We start from the raw sequence: 23659 nt of genomic DNA on the forward strand, positions 1-23659 counted from the left end.
CATCCCAAATAACAAAACCCCCTTCACCCCATATCTATATCCCACCTCTTTAGCCCGACCGAAGTGAACATACCAAGCTAATCGGTCTCGACAATTGTTCAAGCATCGCATGACATTTGTCCTTCACTGCTTACTCGAGTCTCGGTCGACTAATAAGCTCGACCGCTTCTTGACCTACCGATCGTGTAGAATTTCTCGGAGGTTTCAGAGCCAAGCGCTAATGTATCGAAGCGATCAACACCCATGGTGTCCATGTTGCTATATCCAGAAAGGTAGAAGCCGATCACGACAACCAGATAGGTAAGTACGAGGATAGAACCTTTGAAATAGTTGCTCTTCCCTTCTCCATGTACGTATGAAAGAAGAAAAACGCAGAGGATGACCGAGATCATGTCCCACTGAGGAAATATGAGGCTATTAAAAAATTAGCTTTCTAACATCATAAAGCCAATACATCCGGGGTCACAGGGGGCTTGCTCACTTGAAAGACCGTGTAAGGAGTTCCGTGGGCTCTATAAGTTGAGCATAAATGGCACTGAAGAGTACAAGGGCTGGTATCTGCAATAGGCAAACCTGTAGCACATACGCCGAACCAATCTCCATCGACAACGCAATGTTTCCGTGCATAGCGAAGGAAATAGCATTCTAACGCATCGTGAGTTCCATGTTCAAGCTGGGGGTGAGGGGGGAAGGGAACAAACCAGAAATTCCGTAGTGTTGGGTACAAGAGCGAAGAGAGTGATACCAAGGAACTTCTCATCAATATCAACACTCTCAAGTACCACATCAACGGTGTTGACAAGGATTTCAGCGATGATTGCATAGAGAATTGTCGCCACCAGAAGGATTATAGAGCTTCTGGCTCTGCTCCAGTTAGGCGCGTCATGTCCACCACTGGTGTGACCATGTTCGAGTCCGATATCGTCGTGCTCCTCCAGCACGGCCTTTACAGGATCTGCAGGGCTCTTGCTATCTTGACGAGGCGTTGAATGCTGGACAGACGGCTTCCGAGTTCGGGCGACATCTCGAGCAGCAACTGCGGCTGCCGTTGCCGCCACTTCTGTTACTTGGCGGACTAAACGTTCGTTGTCCTTACCAGATAATCCTCCAAAGTTTTTAAACCCCGAGTCGTCATCTTCATCGTCCTGCACACGAGGTGGAACAAGGTAGGGGGTTGTTGTTCCTTTGTTGTTCCGCCTAAAGCTAGACTCCGAGTGGTGGTCTGCCGTAGACTCGACTGCAATATCTGACAGGCCAACATGTTTTAGAGCCTGTCCTAAAATCCGTTTATAAAGTTGAGAGTCGCGCACAGAACCTTTTGGCCCGCCGCTTCCGCCGCTAGCAAGCGCTGGTGACCCATTGTGAAAGAGAAGATGCCTTGAATCGTAGGGGGTCGTCTGCTGCTCGTGAGCAAGCGCCACGGCCTTCTTTTCCTCAGCTTCTGTAGCCCAAATAAGGGCTGCGTGCGTTCTCAATGTAAACCACAGACCAATGATATACGACAGAAACAAAAACAGCGCCGCAAACCAAGAATAAGGCTGTACTGCTTTTCGGAAGAAACTATCGTTGACGGCCGGAATCTGGGAAAAGTAGCAACGACGGCAATCACTGCTGGCAGACTCCACACCAACCAAGCAAGGGCGACAATTAAGTTCATGCTGTATAGGAAAGCCATTAGCATTGAAATAATGAAGGAGAGAGAGGGGTTATTAAGCCATACGCTGCCATAGATTTGATAGAAAAGCGTGGGCCCGAATGCAGCAATCACAGCAAACATCAGCATGGTGGACGTTACTCCAGCAGATTTGACATTGAAGCGTTGGGTTTTGCGCTTGATCGCACCGAAGCACATGGACAACCCGGGAAGAAAGAGGACACCGGCAAAGATACTACCAATTATGCTGCCCTCAACGAGCTGGCCTTTCCCTTCAGTCAGGGCCACGCAATAAAGGTAAACCTCAACCACGGTGGAGAAAAATGCATTGACGGCCGCACCCATGCCCATGGATGATTGTGCTGATATCGAGGCCACAGCTTGCCCGATAAAGTAGGCCAAAGGGATGATGGAAACAAGGGCAAGAGTAAAAATCAGACCAGGATGCGTCAACACACTTTGGAGGCCCAAGGTTTGAGAGAGAAGGAAGTAATCAACGATGACGAATAAGACCACCCCAAGAAGGTTGATTAAGAAGATGTTTGTGCCGCCCACTGTGTATTTCCAGTATCTCAAGCCAGCAGCGCGGTAGGTGCATAGCAAGACGGACGAAGCAGAGCCGGGGCCGTGTCTTGAAGATGACGAATCGGAATGATACGACAAGGCCAACGGATGACGGCGAAGGTGGTCAAACAAGATGATTGTTACGCGTCCCATGGGGATCCAGAAGACAAGTAACCAGCAGAGGAGCGACACCAGAAGCATGAGCGGCCCCACGAGGAAATAAAAGAATATGAAGAAAACAACGCGACCCAGGGTCCACTCTCCACGACCAAACAATCGCCGCTTAGAGTGACCCAGGGGGCTTGTAGGGCAAGAAGAAGAAGAAGTAGGCCTGCGAGTTCGACCTAGAAGACTTTCTTGTTCACTGGCCGAATCGACACTGTTTCTTCTCCTCCCAACCAAAGACTGGTTGCGGCGAGGACCAAAAAATAACCTGCCATGCTCCAAGTCCCCATTCTGCCATTGCTCATATTCACTGATACTGCGTCCTTCGCCTTCATCCTCCTCTGCATAGTTCTCATCGGTGTCTAGCTGTACAAAGGAACCAAATGGGTAGATTAGATACCAAGAAAGTCCTGAGAAGACTCTCCCATACTCCATAGCACTGGAGGAATAATAGGCGAAAATGAAGCATGCGACAGCACCAGTAAGAGCTGCAAGGGCGAGCCACCACCCAAAGAACACGGTCCACAACAGGTTGGTCAAGAGAAGCAAGTTTCCTACGCGACCCCCGGGGGACGAGTGAATATCGCCTTCAGCGGTCTTTTCCACTGAGCGGCTTTTCTTGTATAAGGCAGGTTTCCAAATCCGGATTCCAAAGGGGTGGGTTTCGTTGATAGCTTGTTGACGATCCTTGAGCGTAAAGCTTTCCGCATCACTAGTTGTCTCGTCTTCTTCATCGTTATCTTTGCTATTCTCTTCGCTATTGCTTGCATCATCATCGTTATCACCGCCGTGCTGGTCGTGGTCGTGGTCTTGGTTGTCGGCATCATCACCGCCGCCACCACCACCATAATCGTCCTCACCGCCACTGCTGGGGTCTGGCTGCCTAGTATTATCCGGCCCAGATTGCTCCAGACTAGAATCCGGCAAGGCTGATTCGTCGGCTTTGCCATTGTCAGAATCCACCTCGGTTCGTGTTAATGAAGTGGTGACTCGAGGATGGACTCTCCGTCGGATAGTCGAATTCTGCTTTCTCAAAGGGCGAGTTCTCGGCGAAGGCTGTGCGTGCGTTACTTGCTGCATAGCTATATCTTCCTCAACTTCTTGAACATCATCCTCTGTAGAGAATTCTTGGCCTTTATGAGGAACCTGGCGCTTCGAAGACATGCGGCGGGTCACGGGTGGCTTCCTTGGTTTTTCAGGTTGAAAGGTCCCTGCGGATGAGGATTGAGACGTAAGAGCGCGACTTGAGGCTTCTGGGAAACTTTCGTCTGGGCGTGAATCGGGGCTCGTCTTGTCGTTGGGATCTATGGTACCTGCACACAAAAACAAACATCGTTAGTACCTGGACGTTGCGTCCTTCTTGACAAGATACTTTGGGTTCGCACCATAGCTTCTTCTGGTTTGGGCAGCCATTCTTGACTGACGAGCAGTCCCGGAAAGCATGCTGTCGCCCTCTGCGTTCGAGACAGATGCTGATCGGTTTTCGCTTTGCAAGGGACGCGACAACCCATGCTCTCCTCGTTTACTGTCCATTTGATCCAATTGTTCTCCGGCGCCTCTCCTCTCTCTCTTTCTCCTTCAATGCTTTCTATTCCTGCTCGGTGCTCTGACGTGTATATTCGGGGAGAGGGGGACTGGAAAAATTAAGAAGGCCCAAGAAATTAATCGATAGAACTTGTCTTCTTTTTTTTGGTTTATATTTTTGATTTGATTTGCTTCCGCTTCACTTCTTTCTCTTATGAGAAAAGGAAAGAGATAAAAAATAAAACGAGAAAAAAAAAGGTGGCCTGCACTCGAAACAAAGACGAATATGTGGTCGGTGCAAGTCCCAAATTACATAGTGTAATGGACCTTCAAGAATTTTCAAGAGTTTCGCCGACCTGCATAAAGACGGGAACGACGCGTATGAACAAAAAGCCGAATGAGTACGGAGGAGGAGGGGGGGGGGATTTCGCAAGATCTATGTATGTAGCTAACTAGTAGTAGTAGGAATTAGATCATGAGATAAGTTCTCGGTCCCCGCAGTCAGCTGAGGTCTCAGACCTCGTGAAATAATTGAAAATGGGAACGAAAAACGAAAAAATTGATTCGTTGGGCATAGATGTCTGGGATGCCAGTCTCAAGTTCAAGTCCGAGCTTTGGAAAATTGGGAGGAAGGAGTAAGCTGGAGATTCCCTTGAGGAGGAAGAGGGAGGAAGTGGATAGTTAGTTAGTTACCTGTACGGATTAAGTAACTCGGTAACCTAAGGCAGCAGTGGAAATGATACCGTATCGATGTAATACAGTATCTTATGTGGCGGTGCCAAAGAACTGTGGCTGATGTCGGTTGCTTTGCTGATCAGCTTCGCCGACCCTACGTAACTTGCTTCTCTCTACCTTGACAACGACCTAACTAACCCCCAGAATTACCCTTCTTCTTCCTCTTTTTAATTCCACCACCCCTTACTCTGCTCATATCATCACTTCGCTCTGGGGATCCAGTTATTTCCAAATCATTGGATTACCCCTAGTGGATAACCATTCCGTGGGAGCGTCACCGTCAAGTTGTCCGTCATGGCGCTCGACAACTACTATCGCAATAAGATTGAGGGCATGAAGCTCGAGATCATCCAAGGACAAGCTGTTTTGCGAAGACTGGAAGCGCAACGCAATGACTACAACTCCCGAGTGCGCCTTCTCCGCGAGGAGCTGGGTCTGCTACAGCAGCCTGGTTCGTACGTGGGTGAGGTAGTGAAGGTGATGAGCACTAAGAAGGTCTTGGTCAAGGTTCACCCAGAAGGAAAATACGGTTCGTTTTTCTTAATTTCTTCCTTTCTGTCACGCCCCAGCCGACTGACCCCATTCGCATGATACTAGTCGTGGACATCGCCGATGGCGTCGACATCGGGAAGCTGACCGTTGGCAAGCGCGTTGCCTTGCTGTCTGATTCCTACAAACTAGAGAAAATGCTGCCTTCGTCCGTCGACCCGCTGGTGTCACTTATGATGGTCGAAAAGGTTCCCGACAGCACCTACGATATGATCGGTGGCTTAGACCAACAAATCAAAGAAATTAAGGAAGTCATCGAGCTCGGTCTCAAGCACCCGGAACTATTCGAGTCCCTTGGTATTGCTCAGCCCAAAGGTGTTCTTCTATACGGACCACCCGGAACCGGTAAAACGCTGCTTGCCCGAGCTGTCGCCCATCATACGGATTGCCGGTTCATTAGGGTGAGTGGATCCGAGCTTGTGCAGAAGTACATTGGCGAGGGTAGCCGTATGGTGCGCGAGTTGTTCGTGATGGCTCGAGAACACGCCCCTAGTATCATCTTCATGGATGAAATCGATAGTATTGGATCCAGCCGCATAGACTCGGCGGGCTCCGGTGATTCAGAGGTTCAACGTACCATGCTGGAGCTTCTCAATCAGCTGGATGGTTTCGAACCTACGAAAAACATCAAGATCATCATGGCTACCAATCGACTTGATATTCTTGACCCAGCCTTGCTACGCCCGGGACGAATTGACCGGAAGATCGAGTTCCCCCCACCTTCGTAAGCGCCCCTTGTCCCCCATCCCCCTCCTCCGGATCCTCTGGATCGGTTGTAAGCAGACTGCTGACTCTCTTCTCTCGCGGCAAATAGGGTTGAAGCTCGTGCGGATATCCTACGAATTCACTCCCGATCAATGAATCTGACACGGGGTATAAATTTAACGAAGATTGCCGAGAAAATGAATGGATGCTCCGGAGCCGAACTGAAGGGTGTGTGTACTGAAGCGGGTATGTACGCACTCCGGGAACGACGTGTGCATGTTACGCAAGAGGATTTCGATCTGGCAACTGCCAAGATTCTCAACAAGCACGATGACAAGGAGGTGGCCGTTTCCAAACTTTTCAAGTAGATAAAGCCTTTGACAACGACGGTCTTGAATGAATGGAGAACCGAGAAACAACATACCAAGCCAATTAATTATCCCGTAAGCAAAAATTTGCAGACTACCTATGTGAGACGGGGAAGATCCCCTGTGATTGGGGGGAAGGGGGTAGGACAAGCCTGCAGAGAGTGAAGGCAACTCTGCTCTGAGGTGTAATCCATTTAGCCGATCATCAATCATCAATCATCCAGAGTACGGGGAACTCATTCTACAAAGGGCGTACGGTGTACACAGTAGGCTACCATACCAAGGCGCTAACAGTCTTGGCCAGGATCTACCGAGTAGGGAGTAGGTCAGTACGGAGTAAGGTTGAGGTATAATGAAGAGGAAGAGGTGGAAGATCCGGAAGAACTGGAGAAGGGAAGGATCGCCCCGGATGTCGTGGCACGGTGGCAGGAGGTTGGATGGGGCGCGTGACCCGCGGATCTTTTCCAGGGTCTCGGCTCTGGTGGGGCCGCGATCCGCTGACCTTCCATCTTCTTTTTTTCTGTAGGTAGAGACTAGATACTGTAGGAATTAGGACGGACGTCGAGTTGGGTAGGTTTTCCGCAACAGGGCTTCTATCAGCTCCCTACGAAGCACTCAACGTACAGTACATCTCGATTCTATCCGTGCCCTTACGGAATACTTTGAGAAACGGATAAACATCTTCCACCAGAGTTCTGGAAATTCGCCCCTGTCCTTCCCTCCTCTACCCCCCGGACTTGCTCTTTTGGTCATTCCCGGGCCCATTCTTATTATTGTTCCTCGCGGGTTCCACTTGGCTCGGCTTCCGATGCAAGCTGTAGTACAGCGTGTAGCCTTCCTTCATCTAATCCCCGTCTCATCGGCTCCCTTTTAACCGCCTCAGCGCACTTACTCGGTACGGTGTAGATTGTATGCAGTCCCCGTTTTAAAGTACGGCTTATCGGCTGGCCTTCCTTCCCTTACTCTGATTCTTCTTGGGTCCCCCAACATTCCCCTGCTGGTTGGGGATATATATAAAAGGTCTCTCTCTCTCTCTCTCTCTCTCTCTCTCTCTCTTTCCATTCTCGATTCAATTCATACAGTACTTTTTTGCCTCGTTCTTTCCCTTTATCCCCTACCATCCAGAACATCAGTATATATGCCCACCCCTGTAGAAAGGTGAGCTGTGGACTTCTCGAGCAACTACCATCGACCCCGGCGATATCACAACGATGCCCGTGGTTCTACAGTCCACCATCAATCTGCTGGAAACCGAACTGGCCAAGGCTAGGGCCGCTCTCAAAGATATCCAATCAGACGCCGCCCCCGCATTGGTGCACGGAGATGAGATCGCCGTAGGTGCCGTGGCGGCCTACCGTCAGAATCTCATCGGTCGAGCCCCCGAGTTCTTTTACGGCTCTCGTCGATTGTCCCCCAAGGAAGTGGGTTTGGTTCCGGTCGTTCGAGAAGTGTTGCCAGATGAGGATGATACCGCAGCCCAAGAGCTGTGTGGACACGGCGTCGGCACTATCTCCCGCAGACAGACCTCTCTGGTCGATGTTCTGTCCAACAGTCTGATTCTGGATCATATGGCACCCTATCTATCGGTCTCGTCCCTATTCGCTTTGGCGTCAACGTCACGTTGCCTTCAAGCCACCATCCTGGAAACGCCCTACGTATTCCGCCACCTCGACCTGACCCAATCTCGCGGCGCCTACATTCCTGACAAGGGCGCAATTGACTCCCCCGAGGGCGAAGAAATAACCGAGGACGACTTTTATTCGGCCCCTTTGAGGCGTGTATTCACAAATTTAGAACACAGGTCGATTTTGCAAGATGTGCGCACCTTGGTTCTGGATGGTCTTACAGTCCCTGCCGATTTGGTGGCTGATATTATCTTGACCGAACGCTTCAACGTTAACGTTCTATCCATAAGAGAGTGTCGTCACCTGAACGAGCGCAAGTTAATGCAGGTGCTACAATATGCCGTCCGACCCTCGCGTCCCCGGGGTACCCCACGCATCAAGGGCATCTATCATTTCACCCCCATGAATCATGCTCGGGCCATGGTGCGGAGCAAGTATCGTGATTGGTGGAGTTCACGATGCGCTGGCCAAGCGCTCCGTGGCGCAACGGCTACAGAGAAAGCCGACTCGCCTCCCCACGACCAGCAACCGGAGAGTCCGCAGTACTGCCAAAACGCATGGTATCGTCCGTCAGGGAGACTGTTCCAGCGAAGCATCGAGGATGGTTGGGCACAGACCATTCAACGATGTGAGGGTATTATTGCTTTTGATGCGGTACTGTGTCGAGGGCCTCGACACGGCCCTGAGCTCTCTGGCACACCCTCGATCGAAGAACAGGGTGTGTCTCACGGAGCAGATCGACCAGTAGGACGGGAACCGGCAATTGCTACCATTGCCTTGGACCCCGACGGGTGTGACGGGTGTCAAAAAATATCTCCTGAAGGACCAGCAATCTGGGGTCGATCTCCGCCCGAACGATTCCCGCTGCTCACCCCGCCTCCTCTTCATTCATCGTCAATTGCGGCGGCAAAGCGCCCTGCGCTTTTCCCGGACGAGCACCCCTCTATGGTTGCCCGCTGCGCGGACTGCATGAATAATCGGTGGTGTCATTGTTGCAATAAGTGGTTTTGTACCAGCTGTCTACCGCATCCTGAGCGTGTGGGTAGTAACCTGTCTCCACACCAGACGGCGGTGCGCAGTCGAGGCAACAGCCATCTGTCCCAGGAATCAAGAGTATGTGGCCCACCACCCACTCCAGCCCCCACTCGACGGTCTAACCGGGAGAATTCACTAACCTCGAGTGTCATAGAGGACCGGACCCGGCGTGAGCAAAGACTGCTGGGAATGTGGGCCGACCGTAAGTATTATTATCCTTTTGTCTAGCCAATCTTTAACTGATAACCGGTTCCAGTGCGCTGCGTGCAAGATAGAATGCCAACGGACGTGCCAGAGCTGTCGGGGAGAGTATTGTATTGAGCACAACGAAGGATGTTCTTCGACGATGGTAAGCAATACGCTTAGAAGCATTGTTTGCCAAGCTAATGGGACCGTCTATCAAGTGCGACTGGTGTAACACAAGCACACGCCATCGATTGAGACAAATCTGTTGACGGGTTGACTGGCCATTGACCAGGGGAGATGGGAATCTTCGCACTCCACTCCATCTTGTATCATATCTATGCATATCAGATATATATCTATATATACCTATATATAGTTCCATATAGATACTCCGTGTAGAGTGGTTCCTAACGTAATCCACGGGCGAGCGGTCCATTTTCACTGCAACAACCACAAATTTGAAGCTTTGCAACCACCAACGCCATGGAATTAGACAATTTAGCACACTAAAATATAGCTAATTACTATGACAGCTTCGTATTGTATGTCCAACTGTCCCACAGCCACTGCAGCGTGGTAGAGCGCGTTAGCGAGGCACAGGTGCAGGCTCATCAACCTGCTTTATTAAGCTGCGTATCAAGCTGCTGAATGCGGTCACAACCTTCCAGTACAGATATAAAGAGATCATTTCCTAGAGTCGTGCGTCTTCTTGCTTTCTTCTTTAGTTTCCACTCATTTTCAGCTCGTAAAACCTTTATTTCTTGTTGAAGAAGAAGGTTCGCATTTATTGCCATTTGCGCAGCTTTTTCAAGATGTTGAATATGAGAGACTGGACTGCTAGAAAATGTTCTTTTCTTTTGAAGATTTCTTTGTAGCCTTTGAACCTTACGATCAATCTGGCGAGAGTTCTGAGGTGTTTGAAAAGCTGATGATATTGAGCCTTCAGTAAGTAATGGTAGTGTTAGTGTGCGAAGTTAAAAGGTAATTTTTTCAAGAACCCGATCTTGATTTAATGGCTTAAGACCAGCCCCTGCAAAGCCATTGCATATATTTTTTGAAGTAAAGACTGTTTCACATGCAGAAGGATATAGGTGTAAAAAATCCTGTTTGTCGATATAGTTATTTCTAGCCTTCATCATGTCTTCAACTAATTTGCCGTCGCGCGTTTAAGCGGTCCAAAAATACCAACATCCAGTGGTTAAAGAAGATGAGAAGTATGCGGAGGCATACAAAGACAAATTATTGCATTCTCTTTGCAGAAATTGTTAAATCCAGCAGTTTGATAACTTGAATGGCTATCAAGAATAAGTAACCGCTTCGCACCAGTTGAATGTAGTTTAGAAAAAGGATCAAACACTTGCTTTAACCACTTGAAGCCTATCTCATCTGTTGTCCAGCCATTGGCGCTATTGGTAAGGTTCCAATCTTGAGATAGATTAGACTTCTGGTACCCAGGAGCCTGATGTTCTTTTCCCTTTAAGATAACCACTGGTGGTATATCAATCCCCCTAGAACTCACACATTCAATGATAGTGACCCATTCGCGATTCCCTTGGATAACTCTTCAAGGTCTTTCACTGCGCTCCACTGCAGTAATAACCTTAGATGTTGAGCAGAGCCCCATTGAGAAGCCAGTTTTATCAAAGTTCCAAATATCATTCTCATGTATACCATGTTCCTGAATGGCTTCGTGTACAATTGTAAACCATGGTTTTATAATCTTTGGATCCTCCTGTTTCGCGCGCTGGTGTGATCCTCCGATTATATCGTGTGCATAGTGCTGGATGGCGTTTAACAAAGGTAGATGTCCAGTTAATACTAATAGCTGCATTAGGATCCCGTGTACGTTCTCAAAGTAAGATCTGTGCCATTTCACGCAGAAACTCTGGTCGAATTGAGAAGCCTCGTTTATCTGCGTCTAGCAGATGCTTAGAAAGAACTTCTTCAAGAATCGTTAATTTATGGTTATTGGCGCGTGTTTCCGACCGTGGTTGAGTTCCTTTGAGTCGATTAAGAAAGGTAGTTTTAGATACACAAAACACTGCAGCTGCCTTTGATTTTGAATGAAATTTTTTTTATTATTATAAGCTTCAATGGCCATTTGAATTCGTGATTCCTGAGAAAGAGGCATTTTGTATGGTTGTTGCAATAATATAAAATGTCAAAGGATGAATGTTGGAAGTTGACGCGAAAATGGACCGCTCGCCCGTGGATTACGTTATAATTCCTGTTCCTCTCTGCTGGTCCCGTGACTGGCAGCTGGATGACAAATCGGCACCCGTAGCTTCCAGAACGGCCGCTGTGGTTCCTCCACTCCATCTCTCCACAAGACGTCAGGTCTTTCGAATTCTTTTTCCATTTAAAGAGAAATGCGCTTCCATCTGATTTCCCCCTCCACAATCCCACTGGCTGAAGACCATGGCCATGGCACCAGAGCCGTTGCGCTGGTCGTCGGATTTCAAGGTCACTCCGTCCCAACTTACACCTAAACTGCCCGGAGATAAGATCATCTTGCCCCAATCTGCTCTGGCACAGCTCTTGGCTGCCGCTCCGCTCCAGGAAACGAACCCCCCCCCTCGTTCGCACACCGCTGCCTTCGATCCGCTCAACCCATATACCTTTGCGGCCGAGTCTAGGGCGAGGGAGCAGGCCGGGAGTCGCCAGCGTCAACTACCCCAACCGCTTACGTTTCGCGTCATTAACCCACAGAATGGCCGTGCGATCTATGCGGGAATCCGGGAGTTCTCCGCCGAGGATAATGAAGTAGGCATGAGCGCCTTCATCCGTGCTGCTCTTGGACTGGAGGAGGAATCCTCGCCGCAATTGAACCTTCAAAACCCGCTAGGATCCCTGTCTTCGAGCGTTCCGCCGCCCCCGTCACCCCGCCCTGTGGTCACAATCCACGTGAAACAACTGCCGAAAGGCACCTACGTCCGCCTGCGCCCCCTCGAAGCCGGCTACGATCCGGAAGATTGGAAGGCCCTTCTCGAGCGTCATATGCGTGATAATTACACCACGCTAACAACCGGCGAACTTCTAACGGTGCCCGGCGGCCAGGATGGGTCTTTTAGGTTCTTGGTCGACAGGGTGGAGCCGGAGGGTGATGGAATTTGCGTCGTCGATACGGACCTTGAAGTTGATATCGTGGCTCTGTCCGAAGACCAGGCCAGGGAAACATTGCGGAAGCGACTGGAGAAGGCCTCGCGTGCGCCTGGAACTCAAACAGGTTCGTCGATGGGTGGCGCACTTGCATTGGGAGTGTCTGTCGCTGGCCAAGTGATACCAGGCGAATACGTGGACTATGAACTTGACAACTGGGACCGAGAACTTCCAATAGAGGTTGAACTTGATGTCGAGAGTGTAGAACATGCAGATGCCTATCCGTTGATCAGTCCGTTTTCCACGCGACAGCGGAATCGTCCGAGGGGGGATGAGCACATCTTTAGTGATTTCTCAGGTAGACCGTCGAAACGAATCAGAATGCAGCCGACAAACATGGCGCTTGAGGGAGCAGAGGCTTTGTACATATCGGTATATGCCTTCGCCACCGCTCCCACCAATCTGGAACCATCCACGACGCCCTTGCGGTTTAGTCTGCGCGTGGCCGGTAGTTCGCCGGCCGATGACGGAGAAAAACACACGACAGAAGACACGACCCCTACACCCCAAAATCCAGATGATGAGGTGCAATGCAAGAATTGTCATCAAGAGGTGCCCCAACGGACTTTGATGCTGCACGAGAACTTTTGTCTTCGGAATAACGTATTTTGCTCTCACTGCCACACCGTATTTCAGAGAAGATCATTGGAATGGGAACAGCACTGGCACTGCGATCGCGATGATTCTCATGGCAATGACTTGCCAAGCAAACACAGGCATGACGCGATCTTCCACACCGCATGGCGTTGCCATGCCTGCGGGCTCGAAGAGCAGCATCAGGGGCTTCCCCAGCTTGCTCGGCACCGCACCACGGACTGCCCGGGTAAGCCGATTCTGTGTCAGTTTTGCCACCTTGTGGTTCCCCAGAAGGGTGACTCGGACCCCGAGATGCATGATCCGGAAGTTTTGATGTCTGGGCTCACTCCCCACGAGTTGGTAGATGGCGGGAGGACGACCGAATGCCACCTATGCGGTAAAATTGTTCGACTGCGAGATATGAGGACGCATCTGCGTCATCATGATTTGGAGCGGTTATCCAGACCGCCTCCTTACATCTGTAGGAATCAGAATTGCGGGCGGACCCTTGATCGCCGCAGCGCGCAAGGTACAGCAGCCATCCTAGGAACCGACACTTTGGGTCTCTGCAGCATCTGTTTTGGACCCCTTTACGTGGACATGTACGATCCGGAGGGGAAAGCGCTCCGGCGCCGCATCGAACGACGGTATCTCTCCCAAATGATGTCAGGATGCGGGAAACCCTGGTGTCAAAATGAGTACTGCAAGAATGGCAGACAAGCCAAGCAATCGTTCACGTCTGATCGTAGTATTGATACCCAAACCAACAATGCCCTTCCGGCGGCAACTGCCTTGGCCACGATACGGCCCTTGGTTGAAGCTGTTGGCCTACAGAGTGGACGACCGAACACAACTGCTCCTTTCTATTTTTGCACCGACCAAGTCGGCCAGCAGCGGCGCGTTCTCGCAGAGATGTTGGCCGCGGAATGTACGGCGACCGGCGGCAAAACATACGATTTGGCATGGTGTATTGCCGCGGTCGAAGCCACAGCGGGCAACATGGACAAGGCGCCGGAGTGGTTGGAGAACTGGGCTCCTGCCCAGGGTGAGGATTCTTCTGACGCCCTGACGTGAACACGTCATTTCCGCACATATGCGACAAGAACAATCTCTAAGCAAGGAAGAAGATCTTTAAATGGCGAGCTGAATAGGATATTGCACATAGATAAGAGACTTTAATTATCATCGCATATACGCCATACCCCGTTACTTGGACTCGTCATAGCTAGCTTTTGGTTTAGATCTAAACTTTGTTTGATACACATTCTGGCAACTCCTTATGACCTCTCATGTTTCTCATACCAAGACGGGGGCAAGACGCACGGCTGTTAGTGGAGTGGGGTGTTTGGAATCATCAACTGCCTGAATCATGTGCTGACTGTAGGGGCCGCCACCGTGAATGTATATATGCCAGCCGTTGTGGAATTCATCGTTAAACAGCACCTGTCTTAGCTGCCAGAGTGCCACTCCCCCGCGAAGAAAAGATGCCCATGATACCAAAAACGACGTAGAAGAGCGCCAGCGGATATGCAACGAGGCCCCTCATCCCCCGCATGCGCGCAACAGCGCAGAACATCCCCGAGGAGCTGAAGGTACACCAGCCCACGGCCGCTGTCGTTAAGAGGTACCCTAGCATGGAGTCCATAGGGATGACGATTCCGAGCAAGCTGGTCAGAACTAGCGGCAAGAAGCAGTAGCCCAAGACGCTGGCCGAGCGAGGGAAGGTAAGGGTAGCGGAGAAGTGACCAGCAGCTGAAGCGTCGGACAGGGTGGGTTTATGATGGGAGTCGTAGTTTGTAGGGTGCTCGGCGTTGGGCGTGGGCGCGGTGTCGAGGGCCGGAGACATAAGACTGAGGATAAGATGCAAAGCAACGGTCCCGAAGACGGCCACGCCGTAGATATAGCCGTAAAATACCTTCCCCGAAAAAAGAAGAAACGTTCCGTAGAGGACGATATAGAGGAGCGCGCCGTAGAGATCGCTGTCGTCCATGAGATGCTGATCGATGCGGGCAAAAGGATTAAGCACGGTCGAAGTCTGGTGAGCAGGATTTTGAGTCAGTTTTCTTCGCCATTCATCAATGTGTTGCCTCTCACATTTCCTCGTTGGAAGATCCGAGCTGACCTTTGTACGAATATGTTCGAAATTCACCCCCAGTTCTTCTAACAACGGGGGCTCGCCGTCATATCCCTCCGTCCCAAAAGCAGCCAGCCAGCCGGTTCGCAGGCCACTCTGTTCGCCCATCCTCCCACTGACTCCAGGGGTTGGAGATCCAAAACCGCCATAGCTGCTACCAACGCTTCCCATGGGATACGCCGGCGCACCTGGATTCGGGGCAGCACCGAAGCCGCCATAGGATGCCTGAGAGGGTGTAGTATGACCGGAAGCCGAGGTGTACGAGGAAGGGTAGAACTGGAGATTTTGTGCGGAGGCCTGGGCGCCGTAGGGCTGTTGCTGCGGGTAGTATTGGGCCATTGTAGCCAAGATGGTTGATGAGTATACAATGAGAACGAGGAAGTAGGGGAAGGCCGATAAGGCAAGTTGTTGAACTGGCAACAATTCGGGGATCGCAAGACTGACAGCAGGTGACCTGGTACGGTAACGTATCCATGTACTGAACAGTGTGTGTAAGACACCATACATTGTGTATTTAATGGTACGGTATATTACATATAGTACAGTGGTACCTAACTACATGGGGAAATTCAGACTGACTAAATAGCAAAGAATAAGACCTTTCTCTCTCTCTCTCTCTCTCTCTCTCTCTCTCTCTCTTTCTCTCCCTCTTTACAAATCGCCGGTTCATCTACAGGAAATTAATGCCGATCCCCAGCTGCAATCCTTTTCTCCCTTCTTCGCCTTTTCGCAGCACCAAGGGGAGGGAGAAGTTCAACTCAAACCTGGCGACTGAATGGGCGTACACAAGCCCAACTCCCGCGGCGATACTGGGCAGGCCATTTCCTAACTCGGAGATTGTCGACGTGACCGCATCACTCACCTCGGCATTCGTGGTGGGCGCGTTCTTCTGAGCAGTGCGTAGAGGCAGCAACCGGCCACCATTCACAAAGGCCTGCAGGCGCAGGGGCTTCTCGGCGCCAACACGAGGGAGTGGAAGGAGCAAGTTGGCACTTCCTGCTGCATAGACGTCGCCTCCGACGGCGTCTGCCCCATCATGAGGTCCGAGGCCGCAGAGACGGAATCCCCGAACGTCCGTCGGCCCTCCAAGAAGGAAGCGATCATTGGTACGGGAGAGTTGCGGCTTTGAATCCGAACCAACTCCAAGGGGGTAAAGAAGCCCAGCGCGGAACCCCGCAGTAAAGGAAATGCCGCTGTCGCCTTTGACGCCTGGGATCGGAATCGGTACTGCGCCCTGCGTTTCGATTTCGGATTTCCAGAAAGAGACATCCCCCTTCAAAGTTCCCAATCCGGCCAGCTCGTTGAATGTCTTGGCATAATATCCACGGGACGGGAGAAGGGGATTGTCTCGTCCATCCTTGGCCCAGCTGTGGAAGATGCTGCTCTTGACGCTGTCCCCGCCATCTGCTCGAATCGTGGAGGAAGCGTTCTCAGCCAGGCTGGTCATCTGTCTCCAGAAGCCGTTGTAGCCAGCCTCGTGGCGATGTCCGGACTGGCTCAACCAGCGGAGTTTACCCCAACCACCCTTCAATACCTCTTCGTGACTAGCCCATGACTTTTGGGTGGAGCTGGCAAGTCCGCCAATCTCAAACCGGAAGTCGGGGTCGCTGAGAATGGGCGTCTCAAACGTAGCTTGGTAAGCGGATCTCGTTCTAGTTCCCAGGGAGGCATTGAGATTTAGGTTTTCGGCACCACCAAACACATTGCGCCACAGGAGGTTACCGTAAGCAGACCCTTCCGTGTTCCCAAGGTCTGTTCCGGTCTTGAGCAGCACGCGTGACTTTTCCTTCACCGAGACGTAAACATTGAGATTCGGCAAACCTGTCCGGGCATCGACTTCGGGTGACTGGTCCAGGTACACTGAAATAGGTTGCTGGAAGAGGTCTGCGGCGCATAAGTTAGATCTACAACTGAAATATACGGCGGTGGTGTCGTCGGATACAAACCGAATCTGCCGAGTTTGTCCGCGCGTGCCGAGACTTCCCGCAAAGCCTCAGACAGGGTGTAGGGTCTTTTTTGGTTAGTGCTCAGCACTGGGTCAAATATGCGTTCGAGGAAACCCCTGCGCGTGTGATGAGCATTGAGGACCTGAATTGAGGAGATGGTGCATGGCAAGGTGGAGTTTTGGTCAATCTAGATGTAGACTGGTCAGCTCTTAGAAGTCCCGCTTTAAGAAACCGAGTACTCCTTGAGAGGAATAGTTCAAGGAACAAATAAAAGAGAGCAATCTGACTAATTCTCCCAGCCGATCCTGGGCTTTCTGGTAAACTGCATGAACCCGTTCATTGATAGCGTCCTGCCGTTCCTCGAGCACCTTCGGGTCGGCGCGTTGCTGGAGGCGCTCGAATATCTTCGGGAGCCAAGGCAAAGCGCGAGACGGTTAGCCGGACGAAAGACAAGACATGTTGGCAGGGAGGAGACATACAGCGTCATCCTCGGCGGGGATTGTAGAGGACATCGCGGGCGGCGGCAATGGCCAAAAAATGACTTGGAGAGAGAAGGGAAGTATCAATTCGATTGGTGCTCGGGCTGCGAGGACGATGTCAGTCACGTGACCAGCGGCTGGTGTCGTCCCGGCCCTCCTCGCCAGTCTCGACCGGCCTCTTCTACCTTCCGTCGGTATTGCCACTATCATCTATCCTTCATACTTCAAGGGGGTCTAGGCATTCAGGAAGAAAATATGGCGACAAAGGCAGCCTTCAAAAGGGTGAGAATCAACCAAAATTCAAATGACAGTGATGCTAATAAATGATGCTAACCATAACACAGCTCACTCGCGAGTACCAGAACATTGAAAAGAACCCCCCGCCTTTCATCGTGGCGCATCCGTCAGAGTCGAACATCCTCGAGTAGGTTGAACTGGAAGATACCACCGTGGCGATGCGAGCCGCTACCCGTACAAGATTAACCTGCTCTTCAGATGGCATTACATCCTTACTGGTCCGCCCGGCACTCCGTACGAAAATGGCCAGTATTGGGGGACACTGCTGTTCCCCCCGGAATACCCCTTTGCCCCGCCGGCGATTCGTATGCACACCCCAAGTGGCCGATTTCAACCGTCGTCTCGGTTATGTCTAAGCATCAGCGACTTCCATCCCAAGTCCTTCAATCCGGCTTGGGAGGTTTCAACAATTCTCATCGGACTACTCTCCTTCATGACGAGCGAAGAAATGACGACAGGTAGTGTCAGTGCGTCGGAAGCGGAGCGAAGAGTATTGGCGGCAAGATCGAGGTGGTGGAATTCTACTGGTGGAGGCTCTCATGTTAATGCCACGCCGGGCGTAACTCCTAGCGCCAAAGGATTCAACAATGTCAAGGCCGGGGATGGGGGTCTCAAGTTCCGGTCGGAATGGCCAGAGTTGGACCAAGAAAACTGGAGATGGATGAAGGACAATCGCATTGACACCAACTCCGGCCAACTGATTCCCGAACCTGGCGCTGCCGCCACGAAATGTTCGCCAGAAACCAGTGCTCTTCGCAGACGCCCTAACGGCAGTGCGCCCCGGCTCGGGGCCGTCATGGAGGGTGGGCATGTGGCACGAGAGGCAGGCCAGAGCTGGGCTCGGCGGAACAAAGTCTGGATCGGTCTTGCGATCTTGTTTGGATATGCTCTCCTCTCACGGCTCGTGAATGATGTGCAGGGTTGAAGTTGGCTGGCCGCTATACAACCTTAGTCTTGGCCTTACTGGTCTAATCCTCAATTTGGGTGTTTCATTTTCAATTTTCTTTCTGTCTCTTTTTCTCGCTCTCTTTACTTCTACCACTTGTTTCTTTGTTGTACTTTGCAATGTGGCTCAGGCAGGTCACGCGGGATTGTGCAGGTCCAGAGAGACCTTCGGGCGTCCAGAGAAGGGAAAGGCGTTTTTTTCTTTTTTATCTCAAGATACTCCATCGGTTTCTGCATGAGAAAGGTGACTGGTGATTGATTCCGAGCGGATATTCATATTTGCTTCTAGACATGCTTGCATACCATCCCGAACCATGTATGTACATACCTTACTAGGTAGGTAGTTACATTTCTTGCGTACCGGGTACATCTGCACTACTACCTCCGTCGGTAGGCTCGTAGGTAGCGGGTACTTCTCCGTACAATCTCCGCAACTCCGCAGGTTTGATTGGCCACCCACTGCAATCTTATGTCATCGGCCCGAATCGGTTTCTTTTTTTCTTTTTTCCCTTTCGTTTTTTCTCTCCTTCCGTCCCCGTGTCGCATTAAGCCTATACCCATCTTTTACGACTTATCCTTCTCTCGCTCTCTTCTGTTTTTCTATCGACTCAAACTCTAACCGCGCTCAATATGGGTTGGTTCTGGGCAGAATCCGAGCCACGCCAACCGGCAATCGCTGTTCCAAACCCTCCTTCGTCAGAAGCCTCTCCTCCCGTTAGTAGAATTGAACCAGACCAGGTTGATCGCGATCTCTAACAGTTTATTGTAGCCGGGATGTCCAATGCATGCCTCTGCTTCCTCGCCACCTCTTCCGTCTCCAGAGGCGGCGCCCTCTAATCCGGAAACATCTAGCGCCTGTCCAGTCCGCTTAACAGACTCCCCGTTCTATGCTCCCTCCAAATCGAAGTCCTCCGACGTCCATGCGCCTTCTCCTTCTGACAACAACGACAATAACAACAGCAACAATCAATCGACTCTATCGAAACTCAACCCCTTGAATTACATGTTCTCTTCAATCTCCCAGGACCGGGCGCCGAACCAGACCGTCGACCTTGGGGTAGACCGTGAAACCTCTTCCATCCCCAGGGGCGATGCAGGCGGAAATTGGGAGTATCCATCCCCCCAGCAAATGTACAACGCAATGCTCCGAAAAGGCCACACCGATACCCCACAAGATGCTGTTGAGGCCATGGTTGCCGTTCATAACTTCTTGAATGAAGGCGCCTGGGATGAAATCGTCGGATGGGAGCGCATATTCGCCCAAGGCCTCTCGGAAGCTTGGGATAAGTGTCGCCGCGGCGAGGAAAACATTGCCATAGATTCTGCTCATGAAGATGCGCCCACCAACCCACCATACCTCATTAGATTCCAGGGTCGCCCGAAAGAGCTTTCGCCAAAGGCAACGGTTCTCCAGGCTCTGGGATGGCTATACCCGGCCAAATTCGAGTTAGTAGTTTCCTCGTTCGTCGCCGTTTGTCGCGGGCTTATTTACTAACATCGTTCACAGGAGCAATCCACCTTTTGACCGACATGACTGGTTCGTTATGCGGCAAACACCTTCTGGCCCGAAAGAAGTGCGCTATGTGATCGACTACTACTCCGGGCCTCCCGAGCCAACGGGCGAACCTGTTTTCTTCCTGGATATCAGACCGGCCTTGGACACCCCAACGGCTGCCGTTGAGCGGTTGATGAGATGGGGAGGGGACGTTTGGTGGCGAGCAAGTGGCGGCTCGGTTCGAGAGAACGGCCAGAGTTGAAAGGAACAATGGCGCGGCATAATATCTCTGCGCCTCTGGAAATACTAATTCTCCTCTCTATATACATCGCAATGTAAACTTCAATAGAGGCGCAGGCGTCTGATTGTCCTTGTGTGACTTGCTAGTTATCCATAATGAAAGCATCATAATACCCACGATTGCTTAAGAGGAAGCCTTGGACCACCGTCTTCATGTCGAACTATATAAGATTTAGGCATCGACACCGGAGAAGACCATGATTCTTGTATTAATTAATTAATTCATTAATTTATTATTGATCAGAGCATCCTTCCAACCATTAATTTTATTGCTTTGGACTACTGCAGTGCACCCGGTCCCTGCAGAACATCAACAGGTTATGAAAGGGTGACAATGTCCGCAGAGAGGTAAGAGAAGTGGGGATAGGAGAAAAGAGAGAAAAGGATGCTCTATCTCACTTGTTGTGGATCATATATGTCTGATCCGGACGGAGCATTTTATTCTTTTGGCGATCTTTTTTGTCGCAAGAAAGTTGCCTAGATAGAAAGTCTGTATGGCTTGGGGTGCACCCGATCCCTACAGCACGTCAACATATTGGCTTTAAAAATATACGAAGACAAATATGTGCCTTTCCGCTGAAAATATCTGGTCGCTGCGGAAGATATTGATCCCCTTTCCTGCGTTCCGCGGCGATGACGTCGCCAACACGTGCGCCGCTTCGCTGACCTTCCGCCGAGTCTCCGGCGCAGGCTTCATTCCTTCATTCCATCCACCCCATGGCCCGCTTCACTATCGCACCCTGCCTCGGATGATCTACTAGGCTACGCGATCAGCTGATCACTCTTTCATAACATGAGGACGGCTGTCCTGTTCGGCCGATTCTGCTTGAGACGTGGCGCAACTTCGCGGTCATTGTTCCGAGTCGCGCCGTCGTGTCGATGGTACTCCAACCATCCGCGGTCATGGCCGCCGCCAAGCCTTTGGAAACGACCTCCGGCGAGGGGTCCAACATTACGGGGGGTCTTGCTTGCGTCTTTAACACCCGGTGCGTTTCTTAAACTCGCAGAAGAACAAGACAATGGCGCGAAGACGAGTGAAATGCAGATGCTGGAGATCTCAAGACAGGAGTTGCAACGGAGCGCCACGGAGAAGGTCCAGGGGCTTCCTCGATTTTTACGATCCCTTTTCATCTTCTGGAAATACTACATCTATGATACGATAGCCACTGGGTGTCGATTTGTTCATTTGGTGGCGCTTTTCCTGCCAGTCATCCTCACGGCGCCGGCCGTGTGGTTCGGTGGGCGGATCGAAGGTCGCCAGGGTACACGCACGGGAACCCTATGGTGGTATAAATACCTTGTCAGGTCGATGGAACGCGCAGGACCAACCTTCATCAAGGTAGGCCACACCCCCTTAGTTTTCAAAGTTAATAGACTCACCGATGTAACCCCGCTTTCCCCGTCTTCCAATAGCTTGGACAGTGGGCGGCGTCGCGAACCGACATCTTCCCCCCGAAAATGTGTGAATACATGTCCTCTCTACACTCGAATGCTCCGGCCCACTCCTTAAAAGACACTAAGGAGACTATCGTCAAAGCCTTCAACGGATTGCCATTCGAGGATATATTCGAAGAGTTCTACGAGGAGCCCCTAGGGGTAGGAGCTATTGCTCAGGTCTACAAGGCAAAACTGAAACCGGATCTGGCAGCTACCCATGACCGGGATCTGATTTCTCAACCTCAGAGCTTACAAAACAAAATTCGAAAGAATGTTGATGTGTTAGTGAAGAGTACGCCTCAGCGAGTCCCCTCGTCTTATGTCGCCATTAAAGTACTTCATCCCCGGGTAGAACGAGTGATTCGCAGAGACCTGACGATCATGTCTTTCTTCGCTTCGATGATAAATGCTATCCCGACCTTGCACTGGCTGTCATTGCCAGACGAAGTTCATCAGTTTGGAGAGATGATGAAGCTGCAGTTGGATCTTCGGATTGAAGCGAGTAACCTGGTCATCTTCCGAGAGAAATTCCAGCAGCGGACCACCGCCTGGTTTCCGTACCCCTATCTAGACTACAGCACCCGCGAAGTCCTTGTTGAAGAGTTTGCGCAAGGAATTCCCCTGTCGAAATTCTTAGATGCCGGGGGAGGGGTCTATCAGCAGGAAATTGCCAACGAAGGTTTGGATGCATTCCTCCATATGTTACTAATTGATAATTTTGTCCATGCCGACCTACACCCTGGCAATATCATGGTGCGATTCTATAAGCCGAGCGAACTAGATATCTCCCTTCGCAAGCATACCCGTGCGTCGGATGCGCCCACCACGGCGGAGGTGGATGTGACGGAGAATGTCCTTGCACGCCTGAGACCACATGCCCGCCACCAGGAAGACTGGACGAAGGCATTGGGCCAGCTGAATGCGGAGGGTTATCGCCCCCAACTTATATTCATCGACACCGGCCTAGTCACGCAGCTCAATGATCTAAACCGGAGGAATTTTCTAGATCTCTTCCGCGCGGTGGCGGAGTTCGATGGCTACCGGGCGGGACAACTCATGGTGGAACGATGTCGTCAGCCAGAAGAGGTCATTGACGAAGATGTATTCGCAATGAAGGTGGACCGTCTCGTGCAAAACGTCAAATCACGAACCTTTGCTCTGGGAAATGTCAGGATCGGGGATGTCTTGAGTGAGATACTCTCAATCGTCCGAGGCCATCACGTTCGACTGGAAGGTGATTTTGTCAACGTTGTCATATCGATCCTTTTGCTTGAGGGGATTGGGAGGAGCCTTGACCCCAATCTCGACCTTTTTAAGAGGTGGGTAATTCAAGCTGTTTTATTTCTCTCTTTTCTTTTCTCCTCCACTGATTCCCGGGTGCAACAACTGATTAAACCCTGATTGTAGTGCGCTCCCCATATTGCGGACCCTCGGATCCAATACCACCTTTTTGAAATCCGTTCGATCGGGCGACACTTCAATGCTCCGGGTGTGGGTCGGACTTGAAGCACGCGGATTACTTCAAGCCAGCATCGAAAGCGTGGAGCAATGCGTCAAATATGATCAACTCTCCCCTAACATCTAGACGGTTTCTTTCCAAAGGCTCGTCCACTTTGTGTAAAACACACTGGAAGTGATACCAATACTGCCAGCTTCGATGAGATAACGATTTTGCGGATTATCCAACCCCTCTTCTCCGACTCTTTGGAAAACAGATGTTTTGCTGAAAGAGAAATATATCCTGTGTACATATAAATGTGATTTACTACTTTGTACAGAGC

General features: G+C 51.0%; 8 protein-coding genes across 8 annotated transcripts; 6 read left to right on the plus strand and 2 right to left on the minus strand.

The window, feature by feature from the left end:
* Positions 1-149: 149 nt before the first annotated feature.
* KD926_001428 (calcium/hydrogen antiporter) lies at positions 150-3796 on the minus strand (the record flags this gene model as incomplete). Its single annotated transcript, XM_053096658.1, has 5 exons — positions 150-414; positions 482-645; positions 702-1658; positions 1721-3696; positions 3769-3796. 5 exons carry the CDS (start codon positions 3794-3796, stop codon positions 150-152), a joined length of 3390 nt encoding a protein of 1129 aa, XP_052959179.1.
* A 1140-nt stretch (positions 3797-4936) lies between these two features.
* On the plus strand, positions 4937-6264 carry KD926_001429 (proteasome regulatory particle base subunit RPT6; the record flags this gene model as incomplete). The annotated part of the gene is made up of 3 exons (XM_053096659.1): positions 4937-5171; positions 5240-5915; positions 6006-6264. 3 exons carry the CDS (start codon positions 4937-4939, stop codon positions 6262-6264), a joined length of 1170 nt encoding a protein of 389 aa, XP_052959180.1.
* A 1211-nt stretch (positions 6265-7475) lies between these two features.
* On the plus strand, positions 7476-9365 carry KD926_001430 (uncharacterized protein; the record flags this gene model as incomplete). Its single annotated transcript, XM_053096660.1, has 4 exons — positions 7476-9002; positions 9079-9126; positions 9200-9273; positions 9329-9365. 4 exons carry the CDS (start codon positions 7476-7478, stop codon positions 9363-9365), a joined length of 1686 nt encoding a protein of 561 aa, XP_052959181.1.
* A 2163-nt stretch (positions 9366-11528) lies between these two features.
* Positions 11529-13919, plus strand: KD926_001431 (putative ubiquitin fusion degradation protein (Ufd1); the record flags this gene model as incomplete). The annotated part of the gene is made up of 1 exon (XM_053096661.1): positions 11529-13919. The coding sequence occupies one exon, from the start codon at positions 11529-11531 to the stop codon at positions 13917-13919; it is 2391 nt and encodes a 796-aa protein (XP_052959182.1).
* A 358-nt stretch (positions 13920-14277) lies between these two features.
* Positions 14278-17437, minus strand: KD926_001432 (Yip1-domain-containing protein; the record flags this gene model as incomplete). Its single annotated transcript, XM_053096662.1, has 4 exons — positions 14278-15433; positions 15744-16863; positions 16926-17112; positions 17405-17437. 4 exons carry the CDS (start codon positions 17435-17437, stop codon positions 14278-14280), a joined length of 2496 nt encoding a protein of 831 aa, XP_052959183.1.
* Positions 17438-17659: 222 nt separating this feature from the next.
* Positions 17660-18626, plus strand: KD926_001433 (ubiquitin-conjugating enzyme E2; the record flags this gene model as incomplete). Its single annotated transcript, XM_053096664.1, has 3 exons — positions 17660-17686; positions 17749-17828; positions 17900-18626. The coding sequence occupies 3 exons, from the start codon at positions 17660-17662 to the stop codon at positions 18624-18626; spliced, it is 834 nt and encodes a 277-aa protein (XP_052959184.1).
* A 650-nt stretch (positions 18627-19276) lies between these two features.
* Positions 19277-20403, plus strand: KD926_001434 (holocytochrome c synthase CYC3; the record flags this gene model as incomplete). Its single annotated transcript, XM_053096665.1, has 3 exons — positions 19277-19360; positions 19416-20092; positions 20154-20403. The coding sequence occupies 3 exons, from the start codon at positions 19277-19279 to the stop codon at positions 20401-20403; spliced, it is 1011 nt and encodes a 336-aa protein (XP_052959185.1).
* An 831-nt stretch (positions 20404-21234) lies between these two features.
* On the plus strand, positions 21235-23463 carry KD926_001435 (ABC1 kinase family protein; the record flags this gene model as incomplete). The annotated part of the gene is made up of 3 exons (XM_053096666.1): positions 21235-21780; positions 21855-23197; positions 23286-23463. The coding sequence occupies 3 exons, from the start codon at positions 21235-21237 to the stop codon at positions 23461-23463; spliced, it is 2067 nt and encodes a 688-aa protein (XP_052959186.1).
* Positions 23464-23659: the final 196 nt, after the last annotated feature.

Source organism: Aspergillus affinis (genome assembly GCF_023601865.1).
Source record: "Aspergillus affinis strain CMG 70 chromosome Unknown NODE_12_length_464043_cov_86_772839, whole genome shotgun sequence".
Classification (NCBI taxonomy): domain Eukaryota; kingdom Fungi; phylum Ascomycota; class Eurotiomycetes; order Eurotiales; family Aspergillaceae; genus Aspergillus; species Aspergillus affinis.